Source organism: Staurois parvus, unplaced genomic scaffold (genome assembly GCF_062004578.1).
Source record: "Staurois parvus isolate SC_StPar_1 unplaced genomic scaffold, SC_StPar_1.0 ptg000877l, whole genome shotgun sequence".
In the NCBI taxonomy this organism is placed as follows: Eukaryota; Metazoa; Chordata; class Amphibia; order Anura; family Ranidae; genus Staurois; species Staurois parvus.
This window is the reverse complement of record NW_028318673.1, coordinates 392,331-408,094: the sequence shown is the minus strand read 5'-3', so window position 1 is coordinate 408,094 and position 15,764 is coordinate 392,331. Positions and strand designations below refer to the sequence as shown.

Genomic DNA, 15,764 nt, shown 5'->3' with positions numbered 1-15,764 from the left:
ACTACGCAGGGTATAGGCTTGTTGCAGCATTCTGATGTCATTACATACAACGCAGGACCAACAGTCCCACTTTACATGTGAGGATACCAAGGGGCCCCACATCCTAACACCATAGAATAAAAAGAAAGGAGCCAAATGGAGGGACATTGGGAGGAGGAGCTGTGAGGTCAGTGTGATGTCATAGGATTCTCTGACTCTGGTTGGAAGGACATTGGGAGGGGGAGCTGTGAGGTCAGTGTGATGTCATAGGATTCTCTGACTCTGGATAGAGGGACATTGGGAGGAGGAGCTGTGAGGTCAGTGTGATGTCATAGGATTCTCTGACTCTGGTTGGAAGGACATTCGGAGGGGCAGCTGTGAGGTCAGTGTGATGTCATAGGATTCTCTGACTCTGGATGGAAGGACATTGGGAGGAGGAGCTGTGAGGTCAGTGTGATGTCATAGGATTCCCTGACTCTGGATGGAGGGACATTGGGAGGAGGAGCTGTGAGGTCAGTGTGATGTCATAGGATTCTCTGACTCTGGTTGGAAGGACATTGGGGGAGGAGCTGCGAGGTCAGTGTGATGTCATAGGATTCTCCATTCCCCGCCACTTATAAAAGTGGTATAATCCTTTGGTATAGACTGATGAGGTGAGAAGGGGACACCTCTCCACAATGAGGAGAATGTTCTGCCCCTGAAGGGGTTATTCTGGGTTCCCACACTATATATGTGTGTATCATCATCTGCTGGAGATAAAAGATGTCACAGTGACTATGGAGGACGGACATGACTATGGAGGAAGAGGACGGACATGACTATGGAGGAAGAGGACGGACATGACTATGGAGGAAGAGGACGGACATGATGGGGGGTTACTGGGTGTAAATAGTAAATAACATCTTATTACCTCCTCTGTTGCCACTTCCAGCAACGTCTCCTCTCTGCTTTCTCCCAACTCAGCTCTCACCCGGAACTTCCTGTCTGTACCTGACATCACTTCCTGTCTGTGCCTGGCATCACTGCCTGTCTTCCATAGAGACTTCCTGTCTGGGTAGAAGTGAGATCCCCACCTTGTGGAGCTCAGAGGAACTGCAGCCCCGAGAAGCGTCTGGTAGTGTGGCCCCGGCCTTGTGCTGGGTGTGTATGGACTGTAGATCCTTGTGTAGGGAGGAAATGACTCCTATCTGTGACTGCTGTAACCTGCTGACTGGCATCTCCTGTGAAATCTGACACTTGCACTGGATACACACAAGGCAGTCAGGGATTTCAGCCCCTCCCTTCTCCTCTCAGACTGTAATATAGAGAGAGCCAATCAGAAGAGGTATTAAAGGAGCCAATGACAGGCACTTTCTCAAGCAGGAGGTGCAGCTGCAAAGCATTGTGGGATATGCAGTCCTGAACAGAAATGGCCTGATAGGCTGATATGAGGGATGGAACTACAGAGACCAGCATGCTTAGTGAGAGCAGAGTGAAGGACTCCATCTTGTTTTTCCTGAGGGGAGGCAGTCTGCATGTGGCAGGAGACAGTCTGGACCTGGCAGAGAAGTGCTCAGGGTCAGTTCACTCCATGTTTAGGTATCTGCATCAGTCAGGGAACATCCAACCTGAGAGATGTGGCCTACAGTACAGTGCCTACACCGACAGTGTGAAGGGCTCATCCTGAGGTGACCACAGGAGCCGGTCATTTCCAGGACCATGGTTTGGGCCTTAGTCCCAGGATCTGGTGAGAGGGATTTTGCCCCCTGGCAGATGACAGGAACACGGCACACAGAGACATGACACTTCTCCCATACTCACCAGGCACTGGGTTGTGTAGATGGTCCTGCTATACAGACACAGTGTTTGCTTTGCTATACAAATCCTGCCACGGGATTACAATGATACTTTACCATAGGAGTGTAAGTGCACCAATGAAAGTGTCTCGCTGAAGACCCCAACATTCATCCTGTTACCAAGAGACTGAAGTTACTGGTGCCATACGGGCACGCGCATGCGTATTCAGGCCTCTATATTGCATGGTGTGGGAGGGAATAGCTCTACCTTGGAAAGTAGCTATGAAGCATCAGTTGGGCGCAGTGTTTGCCTATTGGGCTTGTGGTGTCGGGGGTTAGAAGGGAGAAGTCTGACACCACAGAGAGTCATCCTTCTGCTCTCCTCCAGGCACACCTAGGATCGGCACAGGGGGTGATGCCAGTTAGAGGGGTGGGAGATTAGTGAACATTCTCTCCTGGATCTCCCCTTCTTTCATTGAACATTTACTCCTGAATTTCCACTTCCCATGGTGAACGTTCACTCCTGGATTTCTCCCTCCTGGAGTGAGCATTCGCTCCTGGATCTCCCCTTCCTTTAGTGAATGTTCACTCCTGGATCCCCCTTCCTTCAGTGAACATTGACTGGTGGATATCAGAGGATGGGGAGAAGTCAGAGGTCCATCAGCTTCATCAGATGACAGGAGAGACATTAGAGGTCTATCAGCTTCATCTGAGAACAGGGGAGACATCAAAATGTCCATCAGCTTCATTGTAGAACAAGGGAGACATCAGAGGTCCATCAGCTTCATCAGAGGGCAGGGGAGTCATCAGAGGTCCATCAGCTTCATCAGAGGATAGGCAGACATCAGAGGTCCATCAGCCTCATTGGAGACAGGGGAGACATCAGAGGTCCATTAGCTTCATCAGGGGACAGAGGAGAAATCAGAGGTCTATCAGCTTCATCAGAGGACAGGGGAGAAATCAAAGGTCCATCAGCTTCATCGTAGGACAAGGGAGACATCAGAGTTCCATCAGCTTTATTGGAGGACAGGGGAGTCATCAGAGGTCCATCAGCTTCATCGTAGGACATGGGAGTCATCAGAGGTCCATCAACTTCATCAGAGGACAGGGGAGACATCAGAGGTCCATCAGCTTCATCGTAGGACAAGGAAGACATCAGAGGTCCATCAGCTTTATTGGATGACAGAGGAGTCATCAGAGGCTGTCACAGATCCCACCCACATGCACACGCCCACAGCGACTAGCTAACCGAGGCGTGCATGTCTGGCCATGACTTGGTGTAAAGAGGGAATGAGGGGGACTTATTTTGTCACAGCCCGCACTACCTCTCCTCTCATATTAGGACCCATGCAGTTTATGTTGTCTATATGGAGGAGGTGTAGGGTTAGATTCATCCTAGGCTCTAAGTGTTCCCCTTTGACCAACATCATTTTTAATCCAAGTATCCCAGATGGTCTGGCCATTGGTCGAGTCCCTCCTTGGGCTGAGGTTTATCTATTCCAATTGCAACATTTGGTCAATCCCGGAATTCACAACCTTAAATCCTTCCCTGACATTCAAAAAGCTGCTCGTATTCCACCCCATCAGTATTTTGTTTATCTACAGATACAACACATTTTTGCCTCCAAAGCCTCTTCTCTGACTCTTGAACAACCTACCCCTTTAGAGCATATCTGCCTCCAAGGCCCACACCACCGGGACATCATTTCCGCTATGTATACATTGCTTGTAGATGTCGCCCTTTTTCTATTGGTTCTCCCCTTTATATGTGTAAATGGTCCCGTTTCCTTCAATGTGATATTGGGTTGGATCAATGGAGTAGGATTTGGGAGGCCTCTTCTAAATCTTCTGTGTGTGTAATGTATACAGAAAATCCTTCTAAGACCCCCATGTTTTGGTATCGGACCCCTGAGGTTCTCCATGATAGTAACCTGAATGTTTCTTCTGTTTGCTGGTGTTGTGGGACGGGTACTGACACTCTTTTCCACATTTTTTGGGATTACCGGTCCATTGCACCCTTTTGGAGGAGGTCCTTACCCCATTGTGGTTACTGTTCCTGGCTCCTGTCCCTTTTGAGCCCATTTACTTTCTGTTGGGTCTACCTTTTCGGGTCTCTCTAAATGTGCGAGGAAACTTTCCACCTACATTCTGAGGGCAGCCAGGAGAACCATTCCCATGCATTGGCTGTCTTCTATGTCCCCCATGTTACCGGCACTGATGAAGGTCAGAGCAGAAATGAGAAAGTTGGAGTACCTACCTGCTTTACACCCTGCTACTGTCCCTGTGCTGGAGGCAGTTCAGGACCCACGGGACACCTATGACACCGATCTGTCTGCTCCGATCGTTTGTGATTGATGGCCATGTCACTGTTTTGTATTGACATTGTATGTTCTTATGTACCTCTCATCGATGAGCTGCTTTATCAGCCTTCTCTCCCTCTCTGCTTTTATTTTACATTTACCTTTGTGACTGCTTGTTGTAATATGTGATATAGAGAGGGAAATGGGTGCTAATAGGCTGCAGGAGATCTGCTGAGACATAGAGATGGAAATGGGTGCTAATAGGCTGCAGGAGATCTGCTGAGACATAGAGAGGGAAATGGGAGCTAATAGGCTGCAGGAGATCCGCTGATACATAGAGAGGGAAATGGGTGCTAATAGGCTGCGGGAGATCCGCTGAGACATAGAGAGGGAAATGGGAGCTAATAGGCTGCAGGAGATCTGCTGAGACATAGAGAGGGAAATGGGTGCTAATAGGCTGCAGGAGATCCGCTGAGACATAGAGAGGGAAATGGGTGCTAATAGGCTGCAGGAGATCTGCTGAGACATAGAGAGGGAAATGGGCACTAATAGGCTGCAGGAGATCCGCTGAGACTGTGAAATGGATGGATGTGCAGACACTCCCAGAAGATGATGTCATTATGAGTGGATTGATATATATTTTTGCATTGTCCCCCCCAGAAGGATCAGGTTTGGCGGGATCGCTCTCATTAGCTATACATTTGTATTTTGTGTTCTGTGTTTGTAAGACTTTTCTATATGTAATAAGAGATGTTTGTTGAACAGTTGGTTACATAAGAGTTACATTTATTTCTTCTTCCTTTATTCAGTAATGTTTCATCTCCCGTAGTATCCCTGTAAGGTACATATTATACAGGAAGGGGGATTATGGGATGGATCTCGGGGCTGCAGTTCCTCTGAACTCCACAAGGTGCTGATCTCACCTATACTCACACAGGAAGTCTCTATGGAATGCAGACAGGAAGTGATGTCAGGTACAGACAGGAAGCATATCAGAGACGTTGCTGGATGTGACAGCAGAGGGGGTAATAAGATGTTTTTTTCCTATTTAACCCCCGTCATGTCCACAGTCACGTCGGTCCTCTTCCTCCACAGTCACGTCGGTCCTCTTCCTCCACAGTCACGTCGGTCCTCTTCCTCCACAGTCACGGCCGTCCTCTTCCTCCACAGTCACGGCCGTCCTCTTCCTCCATAGTCACGTCCGTCCTCTTCCTCCATAGTCACGTCCGTCCTCTTCCTCCATTAACCCAGATTAACCCCTTCAGGGGCAGAACATTCCCCCACTTCCGGGGCTGAAACATTCTCCTCATTGTGGAGATAAATTCTAGTAATATGGTCCTCTAAACAAACAGCACTGACAATAAATAGACAAGACAAGGACCATCCTGACCATACATGGCCTACAAAGGACAATGATGACACTACACAGGCAGCCAATGGGCAATCATTACACTATGCAGCCAACACAATGATGGAGTGCCGGGGTCAGGAGTATGGAGCATAGGGCCCCTTACATTGCTGCTCAGGAGGAAGGAAACATTCCTTTGTAACAGAAAATGTATATAAATCTGATGCTCTTTTAGGAATGTCGGGGAGTTAAGGAATGAAAGGGGCTTTGGTGTCTCCAGACCAATCAGGTTTTATCCCGGACAGATTTATCAGTGACAACATTCTCCTTACATTACACATTAGTCAGGAGCCAATTTGCACTCCAGAGAAGTTTTGTTACTGAGTTTGGACACTAATGAGGCCTTCGTTGGTGTCCTTTGGCCTTGTTTTCCTGGGTGCAGAGAATGGGTGTCAGTGATGAGTGTTTATCTGGTATACTCGCCCTCTATGACTCTCCCATAACAAGGATCAGACTTCCCGGCTGTAACTCTGACTTTGTTACATTGGGTAGAGGTACCCGTCATGGTTGTCCTCTGTCATCCCTATTGTTTGCACTGGTGTTGGGACCTTTGGTGATTGCAATCAGATCACATTCAGACATCTCTGGTTACCCTTTATTGGTTTCACCTTTCAGAATCTGTATGTATGCTGATGATGTAATGCTTTTCCTCACCATCCCGTTAGTATCATTGCCTAATCTATGCCGGTATTGAACGACTTTGCTGTAGTGTCAGGTCTGTTCATGTCACTAAATCAGTGGTTATGCCATCAATGTTCCTGATTCCCTGAGTGCCTCTCTCCGTAGCTCTTTTCCATTTCATTGGGCCACGGATCGGATTTCCTATTTAGGTATCAACCTCACTGCCAGATACTCAGATATGTTTGCTGCTAATTACCCCCCATGTGTGTGGCGCCTCTCTACTCTACTGAAGGTTTGCCGTGGGTACCCCATCTCCTTCCTGGGTAGAGTCACGGCAGTCACAATGAATATTCTGCCTAAACTACTTTATCTATTTACATCATTTCCAGTCTCCGTCTCGGAAATGTTTCTGGATTGCTTTCAGCGGCTGATTAACAATTTATTTGGTGTAATAAACGTCCACGTTTTACCTCATCGGTTTTGTACCGGTCACAACGGACGGGGGGCCTCGGTCTTCCCAATTTTTGGCTCTATTACCTTTCAGCGTGTTTTGCACAATTATCACAATGGCCGACTGTTAACTCCCGGATCCGGGGGGTTAGATTTGAATCTCAATCTATACGCCCATTTTATTTACCGGGTATTTTATGATCCAAAATCCTCCCTCGATCGTTAACTTTTTCTAACTCTGTTGTGGCCATTCATTGACACTTTGGTCTCAATGGAAACTTCAATGAAATCTGGTCTCTTCTGTTTCCCCGGGTGTATCGTTTTTTGGTGGCCCTAACTTTAGTACAGCATTTTCTTCTCCTCAGGCGTTTCGTTGGTGGTACGATAGATCCTTTATTAGGTTGTCTGACTGTCAAAGTGGAGGATCTTATATTCCCTTTGATATGATGTGCGGACTTTGTGATGTTCTGCTTCGTGAATATCATCGTTATCGACAGATTAGACATTTTTTAACTCACATTTTGGCCTTACACCTTCATCTCCGATTTCTGAACGTATTAGCCGTGACTCTCCCAGGGGCAAAGATCTTATGTCTGATCTGTATCACCAATTCCTGGTCAGTCTCTCTCCCACACCTCCTTTATAGAGACACAAATGGGAGGAGGATAGTGGTATCACCTTTTCGGATGAGGATTGGGATTCCATGGTGGATAACATATGTAAGAGCTCTCCATCTCTTTCTGTCCGTGAGACGGCCCTCAAGGTATTAACCAGATGGTATTATACCCCGCCAAGGCTACACGTTTTGTACCCACAAACGTCCCCGTTATGTTTCCGGGGCTGCGGCCTCACCGGTACTTTGGTACACACGTTGTGGGCTTGCCCAACTTTATCCTTGGTGTGGGGCAGGATATCTGAGTTGGTGACTTCACTGGTGGGTGTTCCGGTACGTCTGACTATACAGTCTTCCTATTGGGAGCTCGTATCCCGGGGGTTCCTGATAATGTTATGACATTGATACATACTATTTGTATTTCTACTTTGTGGGCTATCGCCCTACATTGGGAATCTATCACGGTACCATTGGCCTCTGTATTACATAGAGTAGATGCTGTGATGATCATGGAGAGAATTCATTATAACTTACTGGACAAGATGCACTTGTCTGATAGAAAATGGGAATCATGGAAGGTTCAGAGACATTTACTACATGAATAGTGGCATTCCATGTGAAGGTTGATTGACGTGTCCTGTTCACACATATATCATTCAGTCTACTTTCCCTTTATATTTCTCATGTACTTAGGATCTATTCTCCTTTCCTTTCTCTTCTTTTTTACCCTTTCTATATGATGTGCCTTTCTGAATTGTACGATTCAAGTGTGCCTTGTTAATACTGTACACATTGTTTTTCTGAAAGTACAGACTTTAGAGAAAATAGTGGCAGGTCTAATTTTTTATGTCACAAAATATCACAAAGTCTAGGAAATGCCAAAGGGATCAAAAAAGCAATAAATGACCCATTTATGTGTAAAAATATAAAAGCCGAGGTTGCAGCGAGTAAATAGATATCCAACATGTCAAACCTTAAGTTGTGTGTGCTGAAATGGTGACAACCTTTAGTCCCCGGTATTATCTATAGGGGACACATTTATAGCCCCTTCTAGGTCATCAGTATAGAGTACGGAGGAGGTCTGCTCCTAGAATTATCCTCTCATTCTGGTGTGACCGGCGATATGTAACGTGTATCACAATCAATGTTATCACGTGTAGGCGCTCCAGCGTGTGCTCTTATGTTTGGGTGTGCATATATGTGGGGTGGGGAGCCTCAACATGTTTTAAGGGGAGGAGTTATGTACTTGGTTGTAACTTTAATTGTTTACAATTAAAAAAACATTTTTACTTAAGGGGACAAAGTCCTCTATGAGATGACTTTTGATGACAGGTTCTCTTTATTGAGACATCCAGGGTCTAAAAGACCCCCAATGTCTCCCCTGTACTCCATTGGATGTAATGTAGTGCACATCGTACCGCATTACATTCTTTGCCGGCCTCGATGGTCGGGAAATCTGTCATAACGTCGGTTCTGGGTCAGGACAAGAAGGGAGTGAATATGTCCGCTCTCCTCCATCCCCTCTACCCTCCGACACCCGCTGACCCGGGCCCACAGATGGGCAAGCAGAGCCGGGGAAGCAAAGTAGGTATAGCAAAGGTTCACACACACGGGGTGGCAGAGGCTGGCACCTGAAAGGAGAGCCCTGCGGCTTGCCCTCAGCAGGGATAAAGATTAAAAACAATACTTGCCCGGCCCCCAGAACTACATGTCCCGGGCGTCGGGTGATGTAAAGTGACCATCCCTGCATGATGAGCCGACATTGACCTCACAGCACTGCCTCAGAGCAAACTAGTCATAGGAAGGGTCAGATTTATCATTCCTTGTCTGCAGATCTAAAACTCATCAAAACCAGTTCAGAGACCAAACAAACCCAACAGAGAAAAGGGGCCCCGGACCTCAAAATTGTAGTAAACACTAAGCAGTTCAAACAAAATGTCTTCCCATGGGGGGAGTAGTCCTTCAATGTCCAGCAACCCTCCTATTCCCCCCTCACATCCACATCCTATTATTGTGTGACCAATACCATCCAAATCATTCTTACTTTCATTTCCCAAAGTTATCCGTCTACAAGGAGACCTGTATAGATCACATGATGGCACCAATGAGGATGGAGGAGGACCGGAGTCACATGACTGAGAAGATACTAAACCTCACCCTGGAGATCATCTACCTGCTGACCGGAGAGGTGAGGAGGATTCTGGGAGGTCACATGACATCACTCTTATCTCTATTAATAATACACAGACCTGACCGGAGAGGTGATGAGGATTCTGGGAGGTCACATGACATCACTCTCATCTCTATTAATAATACACAGACCTGACCGGAGAGGTGATGAGGATTCTGGGAGGTCACATGACATCACTCTCATCTCTATTAATAAAACACAGACCTGACCGGAGAGGTGAGGAGGATTCTGGGAGGTCACATGACATTGCTGTTATCTCTATTAATAAAACACAGACCTGACCTGAGAGGTGAGGAGGATTCTGGGATTCTAACATGATATTCCTATTGGTTCCTCAGAGATTTCCTCTTCTGATGTCAGGTGATCATATGACCATCACAGTGCCTCCATGTGACTCCCTAAACCCTGAGAGACACAACATGCAGAAGATTCTAGAAGTCACCAAGAAGATGATGGAGCTGCTGACAGGAGAGGTGAGCGGTGCCGGGAATTCTGGGACATTCTCCAGTAACAGACAAGGGATGTGTCTGGATGGTGACTGTATCATTGTGTGTGTCAGGTTCCTATAAGGTGTCAGGGTGTCACTGTCTATTTCTCCATGGAGGAGTGGGAGTATTTAGAAGGACACAAGGATCTCTACAAGGACGTCATGATGGACAATCAGCCGCCCCTCACATCACCGGGTAAGAGGAGACTTTATTGTAAAGGAGAGAGCAGTACGGAGGATCCACCTAGATCCCCCATCATCTGATAAACACATAGAAACAATGGATTCAGTCAGTGTGTGTGTTTCCTACAGATGGATCCAGTCATGGGAACCCACCAGAGAGATGTCCCCGTCCTCTGTATTCCCGGGATTCCACACAGGAAGATCACAACTATGCAGAACATCATCAGGTAGATGTGTATAAATCATAACTATTAGTGATTGTTCCTCAAGGGTGTTTGCTACATTGAATTTCTTTTTGAATGTTTAGAGTGGAATCCTCGGGGATGATAATATTGATGTTAAAGAAGAGTATAAAGAGGAGGATGAGGAGTATGGAGTGATGGAGGAGTTTTCAGAAGGACACAAGGATATGATGGAGCCACCTAATACCAGGAACCCATCAGAGAGATGTCCCCGTCCTCTGTATTCCCGGGATTCCACACAGGAAGGTCACACCATCCCTCACTGTTACAAGGTTGGTGGGATGGAGCATCTAGAACATGAACTCATAGAGACAATGTGTGGATATTTTATGTGACCTTATATTTTACAGATGATATTTTCTCTCATTTCCTTGATTTAGAGTGGAGATCCAATCGATATAGAATTTGAGGTGAAAGCAGAAGAAGAAGAAGCGTATGTGAGGGATGATCAGCAGTCTATGGAGGAGGATGGAATAACGGGGACATTTATAGAGGAGGACACTCCTACAGAGATCAGCACAGGTGGGTCATGAACACTAAATCCATTCCTCCACCCATACTGCTCACTGATTGGTCCAGAGTAGGGCGGGGACTGGGTGATATCAGCCTGTAATCCCCTGGTCACTTTCCTGAGCTGTGTTCCCCGTCCTGTATTCCTGGATTTCTCTCGGATAATCTTCCTTCTCTGTGCTGCAGACACAATTTATGTATCTAGACTGGATTTATGGAGGTTCTGGGGTTCAGCTGTCAGCAAAATGTTCATTTTCACCATAAGTGCTACTAGACCTAGGCACCTGGGACAAGTGATTTTTTTCTTCTTCCCCATGCCCGGGTATAGTAAGATGTCTGACAGAACATTTCTCCCAGGGTTCCTTGCTCTGTGGTCTGCTGGCTGTGCCGGGTGGAGGGATATGTCTGTAGTGTCTCAGACCCAAGTCACTGAGTGCAGTCTCAGGAGATGGGAGGCAGCGGTGTGGGATCTCTGCAACTTGTCTACAGTAAACATTTAATCTTCCACTGATTACTGAATACGAATATTATGAGTCCTGACCCTTACACTGTATAATTTATATTGTACATTACATACTCCTGACCCCTGCACTATATACTCTATGTTGTACATTACATACTCCTGACCCCTGCACTATATACTCTGTGTTGTACATTACATACTCCTGACCCCTGCACTATATACTCTGTTGTACATTACATACTCCTGACCCCTGCACTATATACTCTGTGTTGTACATTACATACTCCTGACCCCTGCACTATATACTCTGTTGTACATTACATACTCCTGACCCCTGCACTATATACTCTGTGTTGTACATTACATACTCCTGACCCCTGCACTATATACTCTGTGTTGTACATTACATACTCCTGACCCCTGCACTATATACTCTGTGTTGTACATTACATACTCCTGACCCCTGCACTATATACTCTGTGTTGTACATTACATACTCCTGACCCCTGCACTATATACTCTATGTTGTACATTACATACTCCTGACCCCTGCACTATATACTCTATGTTGTACATTACATCCTCCTGACCCCTGCACTATATACTCTATGTTGTACATTACATACTCCTGACCCCTGCACTATATACCCTATGTTGTACATTACATACTCCTGACCCCTGCACTATATACCCTATGTTGTACATTCCATAGCCCTGACTTCTGCTCTCCCCCTCCCCCCACTGCTATATATACACATAATATGGATTCTCTTTTGTTACACCCATTTCCTCCCAGCTGGACATTTTATATCGGATGATGTGATTGGAGCACAGACTTTTACATGGTGATAATAATGTGATAACATCCTCCAACTTTGGACCCTTAAACAGAAAGTGATAATGAGGGAGGAGTCAATACCCCAATGATGGTGGTCTTCAGGGTCAGTCCAGTCTTCATCTTGGTTGTTCTCCCCCCATCCTCACTCTCTGACCTCTGGTGGGGCTCAGCCCCGCTGTTCTTCATGACTAAATCATGGACTAAATAAGGAAGTGCAGTACTTCTTGTGTTGGGAAGATGGCGATGAGTGATAGAGGGGGTGGGGACCCTCGTCCTATAATCCCCTCATCACTGTCCCTCCTATAAAAGACAGTTCTGGTTGTTTCCTCACTCTCTGACTAAGGTCCATGAATAAAGAAATGACCTGGTAGGAGATCAGAGGAGCCATTTCCTAGTTCCCTTGGGGGTGGAATTGTAAGCTCCTCAGAGACCAAGCTGCCTGTTGTGGGTGGAGTCCTGGTTTGGGGGAACCAATCAGCTCCTGTCTAGTAATCCTCTTTGTCTTTGTATTTTAGTCCATGGGCGGGAGATGAGGAGAACCTCCGAGGATTGTCTCACTTTGTCTCCAGACTGGAAAGTAGAAGATGAGGACATCACACAGTATAGTCCAGGAGAAAACCCGGCTCCCTCCAATGTCCATCCGGCACCACCCAGTGTAGATGGACCATCGGATTCCTCGTATCCTGAGGAACCTCAGACTGTGCGGGACCGGGCCTGTTTTCCAACAAGGAAGAGCTTCTCCTGTACTGAGTGCGGGAAGAGGTTCCATTCTACATACCATCTTAATGTGCATAAAAGATCTCACACGGGGGAGAAGCCATATTCCTGTCCTGAGTGCGGGAAATGTTTCAGTTCTAAATCCCATCTTAATGTGCATAAAAGATCTCACATGGAGGAGAAGCCGTATTCCTGTTCTGAGTGCGGGAAATGTTTTTCAGTGAAGTCCAGTCTTTACAAACATCAGAGATCTCACACAGGGGAAAAGCCATATTCCTGTCTAGAGTGCGGGAAATGTTTTTCAGAGAAGTCCAGTCTTTACACACATCAGAGATCTCACACAGGGGAGAAGCCGTATTCCTGTCTAGAGTGCGGGAAATGTTTTTCAGACACGTCCAATCTTTACGCACATCAGAGATCTCACACAGGGGAGAAGCCATATTCCTGTCCTGAGTGCGGGAAATGTTTTACAAGGAAGTCTAATCTTTATAAACATCAGAGATCTCACACGGGGCAGAATCCGCTTTCCTGTCCTGAGTGAGGGAAATGTTCCTCACTGAAGTCCTGTCTTCCTGTACATCAGGGGTCCCACACAACCCTGGAGGTGTATTAGTGCCTTGAGTGTGGGAAATGTCTTCTAGATGAATGTTTCTGGACATCCCAGCTCTCGTGGGGAAGAAGCACACCCTGATATACACCTCAGATATACTCCATGGCTGATCTCCATCATGGAAGAAACAGTTGATAAGGAGATGAGAGGCCCCCAAAGACATGGATGAAGTGCAGTAAATGTCGGGGTGCAGAGTGGTCAGTAGATCCTGGAAATGAAGGACACAACTTCAGCCCTTCTTGGGTGTCGGAGTTGCGTTTCCTGATAATGATATAGCGGGTTACAGAGCTAGAAGCCGGGAGAGCCCAGATCTCGTTATCGGGGAACTTTACACAGGCAACAAGAACTTCTGAAGTTGATGTCCTTCATTTCAAGGCTCTACAGAACAGTGGTGACCCCGAAGCGTCTCTCTGTCTTCAGTCCATCCTTCTCCCATCCCCCAACAGGAGGGAAGGAGAACTCCGCCCCAAACTAGGGGGGAACATTCCTCTCATTATTTCCCTTGGCTTCTGTGTGGGTTTGGGTGGTTGGAGGAGTGCGGCACGAGAGGGAACACAGCTTGTTGTTCTATGTCTACATATGGGGTCTGGGTAGAGGGGATCCACCGGAAAATATTTCTACTCTTTGATTTTGTGCAAATCGTTTCTGTTTTTACTTTGAAGGGTGATATTATGTGTGGTTTGTAAAAGGGATTGGCCCAATAGATACCACCCCACTTAGAGAATAGATGGACTAATATGACCAGCATTCATTCAGCCATGTCACATGTTGGGATCTTTTCTACAATACTTTGTTATAATAATGGAACACGTTGTGTATTGTATTGTACACCAATAATAATGACTCCGCCCCCACATTCCACACAAGGGATCTTCCTGACCAATCAGATTCCTTCCTTTGTCATTTCCTGATTCTATGATTACAATCTTGTTAGAAGTAAAACTATAATAAAGAATTTATTGAGTGAAAAGAATTGTGTGTGTCGGGGCCACGATGGGGATCTTTGGGGCCCAAACATTTCTCACAGGACACACTTTACAAGCCTTTATAGGTCATCCAGTTTCTGGTTCACCATGAATAATGGCCCAGAGTGCAGGGGTCAGGAGACTAATTCATACAGCCCTGCAAACAACGTGCAGTGGTCAGGAGTTACATCCCAGAGTATAGAGTGCAGTGGTCAGGAGTATGTGATTTACATCCCAGAGTACAGAGTGTAGTGGTCAGGAGTATGTGATTTCCATCCCAGAGTACAGAGTGTAGTGGTCAGGAGTAGAGATGAGCGGATCGAACATGGCGAAGTGGAATTCGTTTCGAAGATTGGGAAATATTCGATTCGCGACGAATCCGAAGATTAGCCAACTTCGGATGCACGAATCAAATTTTCCAAAAAATGGCGGCGACATGTGTGGCGACGGAGCGGGGATCTCTGGGAAGGCGCGCAGACAAGGCGCGCTGACCCATAATGCTTTCATTCATGACATGTGATCGCATTAGCCAATCAGCAGCCAGCCAGCCAGCACTGTGTAATGGTGGAGCTATAAATCGCGGCCATCTTAGAATTCTCCATTAGCCTTCATTCAAGAGAGACAGACCTGTCTGTATGAAGGGACAGAGTTAGGGCCACAGAGACTTTAGGGCCACAGAATCGTTACTCAGGGACACAGAATCGTTTCTCAGGGACACAGAATCGTTACTCAGGGACACAGAATTGTTACTCAGGGACACAGAATCATTACTCAGGGACAGACACAGAATTGTTACTCAGGGACACAGAATCGTTACTCAGGGACACAGAATCGTTACTCAGGGACAGACACAGAATTGTTACTCAGGGACACAGAATTGTTACTCAGGGACACAGAATTGTTACTGAGGGACACAGAATCGTTACTCAGGGACACAGAATCGTTACTCAGGGACACAGAATCGTTACTGAGGGACACAGAATCGTTACTCAGGGACACAGAATCGTTACTCAGGGACACAGAATCGTTACTCAGGGACACAGAATCGTTACTCCGGGACACAGAATCGTTACTCAGGGACACAGAATTGTTACTCAGGGACACAGAATTGTTACTCAGGGACACAGAATCGTTACGTTATTTTTGGGGTGCTTATAGAATTAAAGAGTATGTCAGACAACACGCAGAGGAGTGGCAGAGGAGGCAATGTTTCAGGAGCGAGGAGACGTGGCAGCAGAGGAAGGGGTCGAGGCAGCACTATTCGCAGCCAGAGGCCAGTGCTCCCGGTGTCATCCAGCGGTCGTGTCTCCACCTACAACCCTGCCGTCATCGATTGGTTGGCTTGGTCGTCTTCCTCATCCCAGGTCACCTCTGACACCTACAGCCAACGGTCGGTGGGTACGTCAGACACA

At 46.7% G+C, this 15,764-nt stretch overlaps 1 protein-coding gene across 1 annotated transcript in view; it reads left to right on the top strand.

Annotated features, from left to right (window-relative positions):
* The window catches only part of LOC149443079 (uncharacterized), a 38,497-nt gene extending 24,206 nt beyond the window's left edge, over positions 1 to 14,291 (top strand). The window contains exon 3 of the mRNA XM_089655933.1: positions 12,576 to 14,291. Within this exon, the coding sequence (XP_089512059.1) occupies positions 12,576 to 13,318 (743 nt within the window). The 3' untranslated portion in view covers positions 13,319 to 14,291. The remainder of the gene's footprint in view (positions 1 to 12,575) is intronic.
* Positions 14,292 to 15,764: the final 1,473 nt, after the last annotated feature.